At 40.5% G+C, this 16,973-nt stretch overlaps 1 protein-coding gene across 2 annotated transcripts in view; it reads left to right on the top strand.

The window, feature by feature from the left end:
- LETM1 (leucine zipper and EF-hand containing transmembrane protein 1) overlaps positions 1 to 16,973 on the top strand; it is a 64,990-nt gene that overhangs the window by 27,572 nt on the left and 20,445 nt on the right. For both annotated transcript variants that reach the window (XM_054030053.1, XM_054030052.1), the window contains exons 4-8: positions 1,405 to 1,548; positions 5,326 to 5,463; positions 12,428 to 12,631; positions 14,337 to 14,456; positions 14,946 to 15,077. In XM_054030053.1, coding sequence (XP_053886028.1) covers positions 1,405 to 1,548; positions 5,326 to 5,463; positions 12,428 to 12,631; positions 14,337 to 14,456; positions 14,946 to 15,077 — 738 coding nt within the window. The remainder of the gene's footprint in view (positions 1 to 1,404; positions 1,549 to 5,325; positions 5,464 to 12,427; positions 12,632 to 14,336; positions 14,457 to 14,945; positions 15,078 to 16,973) is intronic.

The raw sequence follows: 16,973 nt of genomic DNA, 5'->3' as shown, positions 1-16,973 counted from the left end.
ATATTTAAGTCAAGCACGTTAGTCTAAATGTCTTAACCATTCAGCAGCTGATAGAAGGGTATTGAGCATGTCCATTGAGCAAGGAGAGTCATGAAGACCCACTTATTTGCAACACATCTCATGAACCTGCGTCTGGAGCATTTGAGCTTTGCCCACAGGTGCTGCACTGTTGGATCTGTCACAAGATAGGCATTGGCTGTTTGAAGTTTGTTCTTGGACCTAGTATGCTATCTGGAGGTGACACTGAGCTTGTTTTAAAGGAATTGTTCAAACAGAGTGCCTTGAACTAAGACAGTAGACTGGTGGAATAGACACAGCTTTAAACTGGAGTAACTGTGGTGTGTCTTTCACCATAAGGCTTGTTTCCTGATACCAGAAAGGGTAATGTTGGACTAGCAGCTAGGTCAAGTTGGTTGGTCTCATGGTACCAGTTATTTCGCATAGTTAGAACCCTGCACAGATGATAAATTTGTCTGTCTCCATTCCGTGATCCGCAAAAATGGTCTGCAAATATCTGCATCCGTGGATATAAAGTGGATATTGGCGGATTTGCAGGGCTCTACAACCAGCTCCACAGGTCACCGTGTATCACACACAACACCTCCCCGCGCTCCAGAGAGCTCCTGCCCTGCCATATCTCCATCCTCGCTCCGGGCAAGGAGCTACAATCCTGGGCCCTCATGTGCAGTGCTGCCCTCCAAGTGGGGAACTCAAACACACCTGCGCAGCCTCGCAGCTCTAACACACACAGACCCAGTCAGGACAGATAGCAGCAACCACTACGCTCCTCAGTGCTCGCTGTTGCCGCTCACTAGTTAAAGTACAACACCACTTCTTTCAGAAAGGCAGTTCATTCACTATGCAGTAGAAAACTGTCATGTTCCTTTCTGGGAGTTGTAGTTTACCTCCTTCGTCTGAGCAATCTGGAGACTACAATTCCCAGAATGCCAGGTGGCGTATTGCCATATATTGCAGCCCACTGCTGTGTGATCAGAGAGCGGAGCTGGAGCCTGAGGGCTTGGTGCCAGCCGCTCTGTTTGGGTGAGTGTGTGCTGTGGTCAGAGCTCCATCCCCGCCGCCTCCTATCTCACATCTGCTCGCCTCCTGGGCCCCTCATACCTTCTGCTGTTGGGGCCAGAGTATTTGCCTTGCCCCCATTCTGTCTGTTACAGCGTCACCCTAATTTCTATGGGGAGATCGCTAGAGCTCTGCACAGGCCATGCTTTGGAGCAATTCAACTCCTCATAATCTGTAGTTCCTGAGAATTTGAAATATTTTCATAGAACACATGTATTTGCTGGTTTAAATTGTAATATAGATGTCTATATTAAGCATTCTTTTGTTTTTAATGTTGCCGTGTAAAATTTTGTTCTTGTCTATTAATGCCTCTCATTTCTCTTCTAGTTCCTTCGGATATGTGCTGATCTCTTTCGCCTGGTTCCTTTTCTAGTCTTCGTTGTTGTTCCATTCATGGAGTTTCTGCTTCCAGTAGCCCTTAAGCTGTTCCCTGGCATGCTTCCTTCAACGTTTGAGACAAAATCCAAGAAGGTAACCACAGCATAGATTTGGAATCGGTCAAATATTTAACAAGAACTAAACTATACTTGAAATTTTAACTTGCTCCTTGTTGAGACTTCATAAGCGAAAGCCATGTTTTGTTTCTTGATAGCAGGGTGCTAACATTTTCCTGGGTTACAAATTGCGAACTGTTTAACAAAACAGTTTTAATAGTTTATTCCTATTTAACCTAGCTGGGATATTGTAAGCATCCTCCTAGCCAGAATCGTATTTTAAAAGTTCTAGCATAGTTCTAGTGAAAGTGTGCTCGGTGCCTTAGACATTGGATTCGGTTTTAGCAATTAACAAAACTTTTTGTTATGTCAGAAGTTGATAAAATTGTATTCCCAGACAAACCTCATTTAAAGATGTAGGTAAGCTTGAGAGTAAATACCAGTAATATAAGGGTGAAAATTCTTATGTTGTGTTTTTAATAACTATCCATTAAAAAGCCAGGAAATCAAAATTAAAATTGAACTTGTAAGAAAATGCAGCCTTCAGCTGTATTGAATTTCATAGTTAAAGGCCATCTCCTCTTCTGCATACCTCCAGGATGCTGAAGGAAAGATGTGGATCTTTCCTTTTTCCATTTAAAAAAAAAAAAAAGAGGTTGAGTTGTGGCTCTTACCTAAGTATCATATGCAGAGGAGAGTAGGTTGGCTTGTTCCACTGAATAAAACCCTCAGTTTATTAAATTCAGACTGAATTATGTACACAACTTACATAGCACTAACATTACATAAAATCGATCGTTTTTTTTTTTTTTTTTAAGGCCAGAAAAGGATCTTTGTGATCTAGTCTGACCTCCTGTATAATCCAGGTCACAGGACTTCCATGAACTAATTCCTGTTTCAGGCCTAACAGCTGTAGTTGAACTAAAGTATATCTTTTAGAAAAACATCCAATCTTGATTTAAAAATTTCCAGTGATTGAGAATCCACCCCTTGGTTGGTTGTTCCAGTGGTTAATTAACCTCACTTTAAAAAAAAAAAAAAAAAGAAAAGAAAAGGAAAAAAAAACCCGCTTATTTCTAGCTGGAATGTCTAGCTTCAATTTCTAGCAGTTGGATCTTGCTCTACCTTTTTCTGCTAGACTGAAGAGCCCTCTATCAGATTTCTGTTCTCCACGTAGGTACTTATACATTATGATGGAGTCACTTCTTAACCATCTCTTTGATACGCAAAATAGATTGAGCATTGTAAGTCTCTTGCTGTAAGGTATGTCTTCTAGTCCTGTAATCATTCTGATGGCTCTCCAACATCCCTCTTGAATTGTGGACACCAGAACTGGACACAGTGTTCCTGTTCCATTAGTGCCAAATACAGAGGTAAAATAACTTCCCTACTCATTTTTCCCCAGTTTTTACAAGCAAAACTCACATTAGCCCTTTTGGCCACAGTGTTGCAGTGGGAACTTAGTGTTCAGCTGATTTATCTGTGACCCTCAAGTCTCTTTCAGAGACCAGCATAGTCTTTTCCACCCTGTAAATATAACCTGTATTCTTTGTTCATAGATGTAGACCTTACATTTAACCATATTAAAATTCTTATTGATTACTTGCGCTCAGTTACCAAGTGATGCAGATACGTCTGTCTCAGTGATTTATTCTCTTTATTATTTACCATTCCCTCAATCTGTGTCATCTGCAAACTTTCAGTAATTTTGTTTTCTTCTAAATCATTGATAAAAATATTAAATATCATAGGGCCAAAAAGATCCCTTGGGATCCCACTTGAAACTCACCTGCTCAGTGATTCCCTGTTTACAGTTACATTTGGAGACCTGTCTGTTAGTCAGTTTTAATTCATTTAATGTGTGCCATGTTAACATTTTGATTAAGAAGCTAGAACAATAAAAAGTTATGTAGTACAAAGTCAAATGCCTTACAAAAGTCTAAGTATATTACATCAACACTAGTAGTTTCAAAGAAAGATACCAAGTTAGTTTAACTTTCACATTTTCCATCAACCCATGTTGATTGGTATTATATTACAGGACTCTTATTAATAAAAAAAAATAAAGTATTCTAGTATTTTTGCCTGGTGTTGCTGAGAGGCCTATAATTACTGGGGTAATCTTTTATCCCTTTAAAAATATTAGCAGAACATTCACTTTTTACTTCTCTGGAACTTCCCCAGTTTTCCAAGATTTGTTAAACATCTACTTTAATGGTCCAGAGTGCTCCTTGGCTAGCTCTTTTAAAATACTTGGATGCAAGTTTTATGGACCTGTTTATTTAAAAACACTTCTTAGTAGCTTCTGTTTAACATCCCCACCTTAGTTACTGTTGGAATGGAAAGTATTTATTCTTACAATGGTGATTTAAAAAACAAAAACAAACACATGGAGATATACCTGTCTCATAGAACTGGAAGGGATCTTGAAAGGTCATCGAGTCCATCCCCCTGCCTTCACTAGCAGGACCAAGTACTGATTTGTGCCCCTGATCCCTAAGTGCCCCTCTCCAGGATTGAACTCACAACCCTGGATTTAGCAGGCCAATGCTCAAACCACTGAGCTATCCCTCCCCCCTCTATTATCTGGCTTTTTCCCAACTACAGAACAGAAATATTTTATTAATCACTTCTGCCTTTTCTGCATCATTATTGGAAAATCTACCACTTTCATTTAGTAATGAACCAATGCTGTTGTTAGGGCTAATTTTTTTCTCTGATACACTTAAACATAAACAAAACCCCCACAACAAAGACCCCCAGGTGGCAGCCCCTTATCCCACCCCCACCTACTCCTTCCCCCACAGTTGTCCTTAACTCTGTTAGTCATAGATTTATTTGTGGTCTTTTGCTTCCCTTATCTATTTCCTAAATTTTTTAGTTTCTCATTTATATTGATTGATATGAATTTTTCCTTTATTCCATTTGTTTTATTTTTATATCTGTATATTGTACTTTCCCACTTAGCTATGCTGGGTTTTTTAATCATTGTAGCCTTCTTTCTCAGTTGGGAGATTGCAGCCTTTGGGGCTTCTAGTAAAAAGTTCTTAAATTCCAATTATCATTCACATTTTTTTGTTAAAATCTTCTCCCAGTTGATCTGACTCATAACTTTCAGCTTTGTGAAATTGTTGCTTTGAAAGTGCCAAGTATACATTATACTGGTTGGTTCTTTATTCTGTTTGCACATAACAAATGTAATCAAGTCAGGAGCACTTTTGCCTAAGCAACCACTAACTTTTAGTTCTGTGATCAATTCCTATTTATCTGTCAAGATGAGGTCTAATATAAAATTCAAATTCCCCCGTGTTGGATGCAACCCTCTTTGAGTCATCTATAACTTTTAGAAATTTCAAGAACATTTTAGTATTGGCAGCGTGAGACATCCAGTTTGTTACTCCGATTGAAGATCCCCTGGATAACATAAATGCTTAAGGAGCTGGTCCTCTAGTTCGCTACTGTAATTTGGTGGTCTGTGGCAGACATCAACTAGTACTCAATCTTGTGATTGTCTGTTAGACCATCGATCCATAACATTCAAGAAACTGGTAACGCCATTTTTGACAGAGTTCCAATCTTCTCTCCCCCCCCCCCCTTTTTTGTCTAGTCAGTCCTTCCTAAACAGGTTATAGATGGACAATAAATGGCAACTGATCAAATGCTGTGGTGTAATGACATCTAACATACTCTGGTATTGGAAAAAACCTATGGAGCCTCATCCAGAGAAAGGTTTACAAGTGCGGGGGAAGGGAATCTTGGTGGGTATAATTCTGGAAAGGACATCTTAAAGCAAACATGCTCTTGTTTTTTATAGGAGGAGAGATTGAAGAAAGAATTGAGAGTGAAACTTGAAGTGGCAAAATTTCTTCAAGACACTATTGAGGAGATAGCCTTAAAAAATAAAGCAGCCAAAGGAAATGTTACTAAAGATTTTTCTACCTTCTTTCAAAAGGTAAAAATATAACCTTGTACTCTGTTCACATAAAAAGTAAATTGCTTGATATTTTTATCTTACTAAGCAATAGACAGTGGTGAAGAAGAAAACTAAGCTTGTGGCATAATCTGTTGCTACTTATACCATGGTCACCTATCTTTACTCATTATGTTGGGCTTAAGTGAATATTGTGTGACGTATGCTGAACAAAAGGTGCAGAAGTTTTGCTCTTTCAATTACAATTTATTGTGCTGAGATCTCACTTTGGTATTCCAGGTGGCACTTTCACTTTATCCAATGCATTTCCATTTTAATTCTCAAAAGCAACACATCTCCTCTACCTTATCGTTTATTTCCTGTGTTAATGAAGCTGATTCTAATGTTGAATGCGTAGTAGCTTCCATTTTACTATACACAGTGGCTAGCACTGGGACATGGAATATGAAAAGTGAGAGAAAAATGTAAATTCTGTTCTAGTCAACTGGCTAGAAATTATGTAATTGTTGCCAATCAGCTGTGATTCGATAACTTAATCGACACTGGAAAGGAAGGATGATTCAGTAAATGTGGTAAAGCTTGGGACTTGGGAGATTGGAGTTCAGTTCCCTGTTCTTCTGACCAAGACTTCCTCTGTGACCTTAGATAAGGCATTAAATCTGTCTGCCTCAATTCCCCATGGGTAAAATGATACTTCCTTACCTCACATGGGTGCCGTGAGGATAAATACATTAGAGATTATGAGACACTCAAATACTACATTGATGGAGCCATCTGAGTACCTTAACTAATAATGTCAGTAATTACTCGCCTAACCAATAGTGACTTAATCTTTTACACTATAAAACTACTGTATAAGCATTATCCTTGCAACACCCATGAGTTAGGGAAGAATTCCTGCTTTGCATGTCAGGGTGCAGGGGGGATACAAGACTCTGAAAAGTTAAGTGACTTGTTAAGGCCCTTCAAAAGATTGAGTGCAGAGCTGCAATTAGAACTCTGGAGTTACTGGGTTCCATCCCTGAGCTCCATATGCTAGACCTCACTGCCTCAGTAATTTAAGGAAACACATGCACTTTTATCTAACAGATCTGATCATTTTCATGTACATTATTGATTTGTAGGAGGATTAATGGGGGGAAGGGGAGCATTATTAAACAGCATTACTAAAGTAATTTAATGAGGTGCTAGTAAAAGATAAACACGTAGCAAAGATATTTTAGATCAGTTCTATAAATTTTAAACTTAAATACTTTTCTGGTTGGTATTCCAATTAAAATTAATAACACAATATCTTGCTCATATACACACCTCTGTACTAATGGAACACTCAGGTTGTGATGGGAAGCAGAGATACAGAACTTGCATTTTTAAGGACAAAACATGCTATATATCTTTTGGCACTACTTGGTTTGTTTGATACGCCACATCTTACTAAAGGGACGTTGTCTGATCAAATTTGCCCTAAAATTTAAAGCTTTACAAAACCTAATGTCAGTAGAAATGTTTCTGTGATTTTAAGAAAGGGGGTGGGAATTGTCTTGAATTAACATTCCCCTTAATGTTTGCAACCTGCAAGAGACTGCCTAGAAATGGAATATAAACAAAAGTGAAACTGACTTTTTTTCCATTATCCTGTCTCAGAGAAATGCAAAAAGTTAAATATAGGGGTGTGTGGGGTTTTTTAAATTCTTTTGGTTCTAATGGTCTCTGTAGCCTAGGATATTTCATCAACTCCTTTCACCTAGTAATGTTTTGAGCCCTGGCTGAAAATGAAAGACTAAACCTGTAGGTGTGAAAGATTGGGGCGTGGGGGGGAGCTCCCACCAGTGAAGTCTAGAGGCTGCATTCTGAGAAACTTCAGCTCCTCTGTCATGCTAACTTTGGTTGGGGGTATATGTGCATTAGCAATTTCTTCTGGGATTCTGAGCCTAGACCTTGCTTGGGTGCTCCATGGTCCATAGCCTCTGGGTAGTAGGTTTATGCTAAATTTGTAGATCCTTCAGCTGCAAGAAGAGAGGAGCTTTGCCTTTTTTCCTTGCCTCTCTCAACCAGAGCCCCTTGACTGCTGCAAAGGTGAAAGTCTGATACTCTTTCCTTCTGCCAGAGCATTCTGACTCTCGTAGGGCGGAGTGAGGGATCAGGAAGGGGGGGGGGGGAAATGGAGGACCGAGCAAAAGGACTGCTACTACTTTGAGTAGTATCCCTCTGGATTCTCCACTGTAGGTGCAGCAGCACCTCCTGTGCCTGGGATCGGAGATCTTCAGTAGCAGTGCTTATTGGGCTGCACATGTGCTCCTCCCTGTCTCACTCCATGGGCAGCATCTATATATATTCTATCTGGTCTGGGCCAGAATCCAGAGCAGAGCCCTTCTACCTCAACCTTTAGAGACTCTCCTTAACTTACCTTACATTAGTAGTGAGTAGCCGTTTTCTGTTAATTCCTCCCCAATCCCCCTCAAATAAAATCTTTTAGTTACTCTGCCCTTCCCATTACCTTATGCTTTCCCCGTTTCCTGCCCTCCCCGATTGGGAGCTCTCCCCCTCGGGACTATGCTGGGATCCCCCAGGTACAAGAGGTGCCTCTCTTGTCAAGAGGCCTTTCCCATGAGTGACAGTCACTCACAGTGCATGCGCTGCCTCAGTGAGGGCCACATAGCATAGAAGTGTACCCACTACACCATCTTAACCACCTGGGCCCAAAAGGACTATGAACTCAGACTGACTATTCTCCTCATGGAGAATTCACTATGACCAGCTTCGGCCCCTCACCCTGATACCTTTCTGGCATGGCTCTCACCCTTGGCTTAGTCATCATCTGACTCCTGCTTGCTGCAGCCATCCAAGACAGGAAAACATTCCTAACAGGAAGAAACAGACTACTACATCACCTGCTGAGGAACCACCTCAGAGAAGCCATTCCTTGCAAGGACAGTAGCCTCAACATCATCGGGGTGAGACTTAGCTTCCATGACCATCTAGGTACCTCTGGTATTGGAGCTAAAGAGAAGTCCAAGGACCCTAAATGGGCAGCACCACAGGCAGACACCATGTCTCTCAGGACTGAGCAGCACAGTGCAGGAGTTTCCGAAACGGTACTGAGTGCCTCATCTAAGACAACTTCAGGTGTTTTGTCCCAGGCAACTGTTTCGGCGCTGACCAAATCCTCGGCACCGGGAAAAATCTTGGCACCGAATAAGCCATCTATACCATCTATTGGCCGCTCGAGGGAATGCATGCTGCCCTTGGCACCAATAGCTCCTTCACTTTCCAAACAACCACTGGTGCTGATGATGCTTTTGCCTGCTCCACAGAAGTTCAGATTTCCAAGGGACCTGGTCATCTTTGATATGCCTGAGTCTCTGCTTTTCTGTAGAGAGCTTCCTGTAGCCCATGTTCTTCCCTGGAGTCACAACACTACTGCACGTCACCACTGAGAGAGGGTGGTGCAGTTCCCAGCAAGGAAGAAGAGGAAGAGAACGAAGAGTACTCTGTTCTACCCCCATATCCAGAACACAACACAGACGAGCAGCCAATCGTCTGTGTGTATCTGGAACCCAGAACCGAACCAGGATCCTGGTACGGACGCCCATGGATGCAACCCTACTGGGACCCATGGGCTATGTACAGGGCACAGTTTCCCAAACCGCCTTAGAGCAGAGCCAGAAACATGCATGATTGCCATCCTCATCCATATCTCAACCACCTGATGTGGACTCAGTAATGATGGAGGAACAGCAGAAGGAAACTCCACTTCTCCTCCTCTTCCCCGATGAGGCCATCAGGCCACCACCTCCTATGTCTGCAGACAATTTCAGACACTTTCAAGAACTATTCTGCAGAATCACAGCATTTCTCTCGATCCTGCTGGAGAAGTCAAAGAGCAACAACACAATCTGCTTGATACCCTACACACCTCCACATGGACAAAGATAGTCCTCCCTATTAATGAGACCCTCTTGGACTCTGCCAAGGTGCTCTGGCAGACCCCAACATCCATCCCACCAGCCTGCAGGCGAATTGACAAAAAAATACTATGTTCCCGCTAAGGACTTAAAATTTCTTTTTTCCCCTCCTACTCCAAACTCCCTGGTCATCAATGCAGTACACCGGAAGGGACACCAATACCACCCCAGCGACTGGAAGCGACTAGACTTGTTTGGTCGCAAAGTATATTATTCTGCAACACTCCAGTTCCATAACGCCAATTACGAGGCTCTTATGGCCAAATACAATCATATGAACTGCAGTAGAACCTCAGAGTTACGGACAACCTCCATTTCCAAGGTGTCCGTAACACTGAAATGTTTGTAACTCTGAACAAAGCACAGTTCAGGCTCCAGATTCAGCAGCTGACAGGCCAGGCTTCAGTAGCAGCTGAGCTCCCTCCTCAGTTCCGGAAGTTTCCTTGCAGGCAGCTTCTTTCCCTGGCTCGGACTGAGTTTGCAAGCTTGTCCCATGCCCGGCTGGGCTGGAGTGAAAGTGGCACAGACCCCAGTGCTGCTCCTGCTCTGCTGGCTCTGGCTGTCTTGGGCTGGCATCCCCAGCATCTTCATCTCTTAGCTGTAAGTGGCTACTCCATGTGTGAGGGTGCAGCGGGGACAGGCAGCCCAGATGTGCCTACCTTTAAGATACAATACAGGCACAGTACAGTATTTGCTCTTATATTTTTGGTCTCTGCTGCTGGCTGATTGGTTATTTCCAGTTTCACATGGTGTCCAGTTGACCAGTCAGTTTATAACTCTGGTGTTTGTATCTTTAAGGTTCTACTATATTATAAAATACAGGAATTCTATCAACATTTGCCAGATCAGATGAAAAGCAGGAGCAATTCCAGGCACTCGTGCCTGAAGGACACCACCTCACCTACATGGCGCTACAAGCCTCCCTGGATTCCACAGACACGGCTGCCCACTCCATTGCAACAGCCGTGGTAATGAGACAAGAATCGTGGCTTCACCTCTCCAGATTCCCTAAAGCGGTGCAGACCATGGTTGAGGATCTGCCCTTTGAGGGTTCCAAACTATTTGCTGAGCATGCTGATGAATCCCTACATTCTCCAAAGGACTCTAGAGTGACTCCGCTCTCTCAACACACTCCTTGTAGGAGTACTGGTCTACAGTTACCTACAGTGGAGCATCCATAGGGATACTACTCAAAGTAGAAGTAGCCCTTCTGCTCTGTCCTCCTGCTTTTTTTTTTTTTTTGTTCTCCTTCCTACCCTCTCACCCCACCTTATGAGAGTCAGAATGTTCTGACAGAAGAAAGGAGTATCAAACTGTCACCCTTACAGCAGTCAAGAGGCTCTGTTGAGGAAGGCAAGGGAAAAAGGCAAAGCTCCTCCCTTCTGGCAGCTAAAGGATCTACAAATTTAACATAAACCTACTACCCAGAGGTTATGAACCATGGTGCACCCAAGCAAGATCTAGGGACAGAATCCTGGAAGAAATGGCAGCATGCACATATACCTCCACATCTTGAACATCAGTTACTGCATATGGCGAGTAGCCTTCTCTTCTCATACAACTTTTTTTGTTTTGTTTTTTGTTTTGTTTTAATTCTTTCCCTTGCAAATAAGTCCAAAGTCTTCCTCTGCTTCTGGCCATAGCTTTTTTGAGTAGCAGGAAATTGGCATGACTTTTGGCAGTTTCCTTGGTGCTCCCAAGATTCTGAACAGGAATAATGAAACTGAGTTGCCTAATTTCTTTGCTGCTTCTTGGCAGACTTATGAGCAGCAGCTGCAGAGGTACTGGAATTTTGTCTGCAGATACAGGAAGAATACCACTGCATTGATTCACAGTGACAAGGTTAACGTTACAACCCTAAAAGCTAGTAGCAATTTAAAATATGGTTAACTTCTTCAGAAATTGATGACATAGGTCCCCATATTCACTAGGGATATTTTCTTACTTCCCTGTGATGATGGGTAAGAGAATTTTTCAAGGTTTGCTGTGTGTGTGTGTGTGTGTGTGTTTGTGTGTGTGTGTGTGTGTGTGTGTGTGTGCTGTCGCAACTACAATTTAATCATTTGCAATATGAGACAAACTTCATATCACATTCACTTTCCTTACATCATACAGTGCAGATACCAGAATAATAAAAGGCTAGACTGCTTCCCTTGTTTTTTATTTTTTTTAATCCAAATATTTTAGGTGCTTCGTTAGTGGTATACGTATCTTTCTCGAAGCCACTGATTTAAAAAGTCCTACATGATGTGGGGTTTGGGAGTTCCTAAGTCTTTTAATGCATTTGTGAATTGGGAAAGCTACTTCTGCACCCTCAACAGATTTTGGAAACAGGCTATAGTTTTTTTTCTTTGCCTGTGACAGATATGATGATCATAAAAACTGAAGAGAAAATACTTCTGTTATAAAGATCCCTTTTGCAGGCTACTGTACTGGATCAGTGTTCCTAGTTTCTGCTGAAGCTAATGTTAGCAGAGCAGAAGGGCACTCTTAAATTGTAAAATGCATCTTCTCGTTTTACCTCCCTCTCTCCAACTTGTAGCCTCTTTAACGTAGGGACACTTTTGAGGTTGATGCAGTCATAGCCTTTCTTAGCTCCCAAATTTCTGTGTTCTCTGGTTAATAAAAGTTCATCGGATGACTGGAAAACTATCAGCCTCTCCGAGGATGAACAGATTCCCAGATTTCCAGCTGGATAATCCAGTGACAAAACTTCACAGTGCAGGTTTTGTTTAGGTGTCTGAATATATGTGAGATGCTAGCTCAAATAATAGTTGTCAGGCAGAGTAGGATTCCCGATACTCTTAAGTCAGGATAGGCAAACTACAGCCCGTGGGCTATATCCAGCCTGCAGGATAGGCTGTGAGACCCTGTGTCTGAATACACACTAATTACACTAATGTGAAAACATTATGGATAATTGGAATTGGAACAATTTTTTTAGTTAAGAACTGTACAGTACTTATTGTTAAAAGCGATATTTATCCATTAAACTTGCTTTGAGATTTTTATTTTCTTAGATCCGAGAGACTGGTGAAAGACCTAGTAATGAGGAGATCTTACGGTTCTCTAAACTGTTTGAAGATGAGCTTACACTGGACAATCTTACTAGGCCTCAGCTGGTGGCTCTCTGTAAACTGTTGGAACTTCAGTCAATCGGGACAAATAACTTTCTGCGCTTCCAGCTGATCATGAGGTTGAGGTCCATGAAAGCAGATGACAAAGTAAGTAATTTTAGTCATGCTTTGATTTAAAAAAAAAAAAAAAAAAAAAAAACTTACCTGTTCCAATGCTATAAGTAAGCTTGGCAGAATTTGATTTTTATATTAATATTTTTGATGGATATTATCAATTTTATTTTAAAACATTTTAAAACTTTTTGTAGATCTAAAATTTCAGGGTTATGAGAAATTATAGGGGAGGAAGACAGTCATTATTTATTGACAGATGTTGAGATTCAAAAAGTAATAACTTTATAATCGTTAACATAAAATGTCAACATCATGTCAAAACATACATAGTAAATATCCTTAATCAAACTTTAAGTTTTAAGCAATATATTTCTTTCTTTGCCTAGCTGTACATTTTAAAAATTATTATTGATGGAAATATTGGTTTGTGTGTATGGTGAAGTCGACGTTTACCAACATTTACAGATCAAAAATCTAATCTTATCAAGTGTAGCTGAAATATACAAATGTTTTGTTTCTAGGCATCTACTTATTTTTGTCTCAAAGTTTTATTAATATTAGTTGTATACTTCAGCAAAAAGACTGAAGCCTTAAAATTAGGTGAGCTTCCTCAATTTAGGAAAGAAATGCTGGCCCTTTAAAAATAAGGCAAAAAAGTATAGCATTGGGGCTAGAAACATTTGGTTCGTACACTAACCTTACGTTTGAGAGTTTATTTCAAATTTGGTGTGGCCATAGAAAGATGGATTTGATTATTTTGTTGTCTTTTGCTAGCCATTTGTGCTCATCTTCCTCACTACACACTTTACTATGACTGGCAATCTCTCTGTTCAGGGGGGCTAGAACTGAAATGTTTTATGTTAATTATGAATATATTAGGTCTGATTACATTGACAAAACTGTTTTGGAGAAGCTTGCATAGTGTATGCCTGCACAAACAATGTTGTTAATTGAACACTTTTCATAAGTGCCAAAATCCAGTAGCTTTGATTTTGTTCTGAAAGCCACTCGTGTTTGAAGGAAAACTTACTTTTCAATTATGGAAATTTTGGGAAGGCAAGTCCTGTTTTATGAAGGACTTCTAGATACAGATAAATATTAGGCTGTGAAAAATACTACAGTTTTCTGATTACTAAATTCACCAATACAGGCAGTACAGTTCTGAATCATCTCCTATAACTACAGCTCATTAACCCACCTCTCAAGTTCTTAATATCTGTCCAATAGGGATCCATGAAGGTAAACATGGATTTGATAGGACTACCCATTTGGAAAGTTCAGCTATATGTAACTTTAACACTAGGTTATTTCCTTTACATTCACAATACCATTTTAATCTTTTGATTTTATGTATGTCTTCCCCCTCCCCCCCCCCCCCCCCCACCTCCCACCCGGTTGATCTGTGCTTGTAACTACTATTTATGACAATAGGAATATAGAATGAAAGGGAAAATATTTTTGTAAGTGTAAACTTCATGTCATAGAAATGATTTAAAATATTTACCAAGAAAACCCCAAAACCCAGGGCAGTTCTGGAACTTTTTAAAACAACTTAATTCTGCTTGAAGTGTGCAACATAAATGTCTATCTCTTGTTCCAAACATTGCGGTTCTCTTTTTTTATCATCACAGCAGCCCCTAGTGATCATTCTAAACATCTATGTGCTTATTGTTTTCCTGTTAACACTTTTTTTTACATGTTCGTTACATGTGAGGTGTTTATTTTACATCTTGTATAGCTGATTGCGGAGGAAGGAGTTGACAGTCTGACTGTTAAAGAACTGCAGGCGGCATGTAGAGCAAGAGGTATGAGAGCTCTTGGCGTAACAGAAGAACGACTAAAGGAACAACTTAAACAGGTACATGTCCAGTAAGATCACTTCAGTACTTGTTTAATCATAAAATAGTAATACTGTTCTGTGTAGGCATATTATATAAATGAACAATATGGGTATTGGCCTTTACTGAATCTGTTACTATTTTCTGAGGTATAACATTTATATACATTAATCAGACTCAAATTATAGAGCTCTCATAAATTGTGATTTGGGTCTAAGACCAGTAGTTCTAAATTTGATGTACACCTTGATCCACCTTTTGTCGCTTTTTGATCCCACGTATACCTTTTGTTTAAGAGAATGCAGCTCTGGCATTTATTGTGCATAGCGGCTTTCATCTAAAGATCTCTGTTCTATTTGGAATACATTAGTAAATTAAAATATAACTTACACTTTGTATTATTTTATACTGTATCTAGAAAATAAGTGGTAACTTCCAATATGCTGTGGAATTCCTATTTTCTGTGTGATTAAAATGTAACTATATAGGTATATCTGTTTGAATTACAGTGGCTAGAGCTGCACCTGGACCAACAAATCCCCACTTCATTGCTTATTTTATCCAGAGCTATGTATCTTCCGGAGACACTTTCACCAGCTGATCAGCTCAAAACAACACTCCAGACCCTACCAGAGAGTGTGGTATGTATTACTTATATAACCAGTACACTATCTTTCAACAAAAACTAGTTTCTCTGAAAACTGGCATTCTGTGTCTATATAAGCACTAATCATATTATTAGTGTTAAGTGTTAGCTTTGTATTGGCCCTGTGTAAAAAGTGTAGCCACTGTGATGTACTTAGATGAACAACATATTAGTTTGCTTAGCTGGATGACTGGCTGGTCAAAAACGGCTACAGCATTTGAAAATTTTTGTATGCACTACTGCAGGTCGGAGTGACTAGGCAGCAGTTGGAAGACTTATTATGCATAGTGCTGGGGAAAGCCTAACTGTCCTTAACAGGAGGCTCTGAGGCACCTTGAAAGCACAAAGAAAAAGGCATGTACTGAAGGTTCTGACCAAAAAATGACCCTCAAGTCAAATGTGTCCTGCTGCACATTCATCTTTAATCCACAGACATGGCAGGCAAAAAACCATATGTCTAAGCTTGCAGTACTGCATCTCAGTATGAGGTAAAGACCATAGTGAGCAAGATAAAGATCTTAAGGTATGTAGTCTTTGCAGGCTCCACTGCCATGTTAAAGATGGTTACAGTGAGGGTGGCTGCAGGCTGAGTTATGCAGATTGTGACCCTCTGACTCCTGCAAGCTGCTGTGCAACACACCGTCGGGCAAAGTATACATTTCTCTGTCTGCAAATTCAAGTTTCTCTGCTGGTCTCCAGTTAAAAATAAATAAGAGGCAGCCTGGCTGTCTCCTTTTTCTTCCATTAAGAACAACATATTGGGTGAGCCTACCTGAAATATCTCTGATGTCCAAAGTCTTGGAGTAAGCAGGAGAAACTAAAATTTGACTGTTCTACTGCTTTGTAGAGAGGGAGGGAGTCTGGCCAACTCTTCATTAGTGAAGCATTTTAAGAGCATGCTGTATCTGAAATCTTGCATTCAAAATTAGTCATGGGAGATCAGCATGATTCTCAAAACACACTAATTCCTCTTTGGAATCATCATTACTTGGCTCAGTTATAATTAAGCTTTCGGACAAGTATCTTGGGAGTAACTTTTTTTCTCACAGATTTCTTGAAACACAAAGTTTTAATCTTCACCAGATTTGGAGAATAAAGTAATCTTCTCCCAAATCCCTGAAAGTTGTCTTTGGTTTTATTTTAATTATCTTGTCAATATTTTCTCTTGCTCCGTACTCCTCATGGTAACCGTTTGTTCCATAAACAAGACCTTAAAAGTCCCCAGGCTTTGAGATAGATATTTACTACAGTCTGATCTACACTACCAAGTTATGTTGACCAGAGTTTTATGAATTTAGTTTTGCATGTATCCACACCTGAATTTGTCTCCCACTGCCATAGGCACCCCAGTACATTGACACAATAACATCACCTCCCCAAATGACATAAGGTCAAAGTCAACCTACTTTGTCACTATAGTGCTAGTGTAGACCTGTTTAAACCTTAACAGTCCTTCGTCAGCTGTCCTACAGTGTTCCTGTCTCCACTATAGTAGCTGCTCCAGTCACAATTTTGAATTCAGTTGCCAGGGGTCACAGAAATTGGAAGCCATATCTGTCTCATCCTGTCTCTTTCAGTAGAAGACTTCTCATTTGAAAGTACAGGCAGTCCTCGACTTTACGATATTCGCCTTAAGACATTTCTGAATTGACACCCTGATTCGACTTACGACTATTGGTTTTGACTTTACGACACTTGGTCCCGCAATGGAGTTGATTGCGGTTCCAAGTTACGTTTCGACTTATGACACAATTTTCAGGAACCAGTTGTGTCATAAGTCCGAGGACTACCTGTAATATTAAAGCCATTTCGTTTCCAGGGTATGCTGACAGTGGTAGCTATCATTCTGTCAGTTGACCATTCCATCTTTAAGGCAGCCACACAGAACCTA

The sequence above is a fragment of the Malaclemys terrapin genome, chromosome 5 (assembly GCF_027887155.1).
Source record: "Malaclemys terrapin pileata isolate rMalTer1 chromosome 5, rMalTer1.hap1, whole genome shotgun sequence".
NCBI classification, from domain to species: Eukaryota; Metazoa; Chordata; order Testudines; family Emydidae; genus Malaclemys; species Malaclemys terrapin.
The sequence above is the reverse complement of the archived record's forward strand: the minus strand, read 5'-3'. Positions and strand labels throughout refer to the sequence as shown.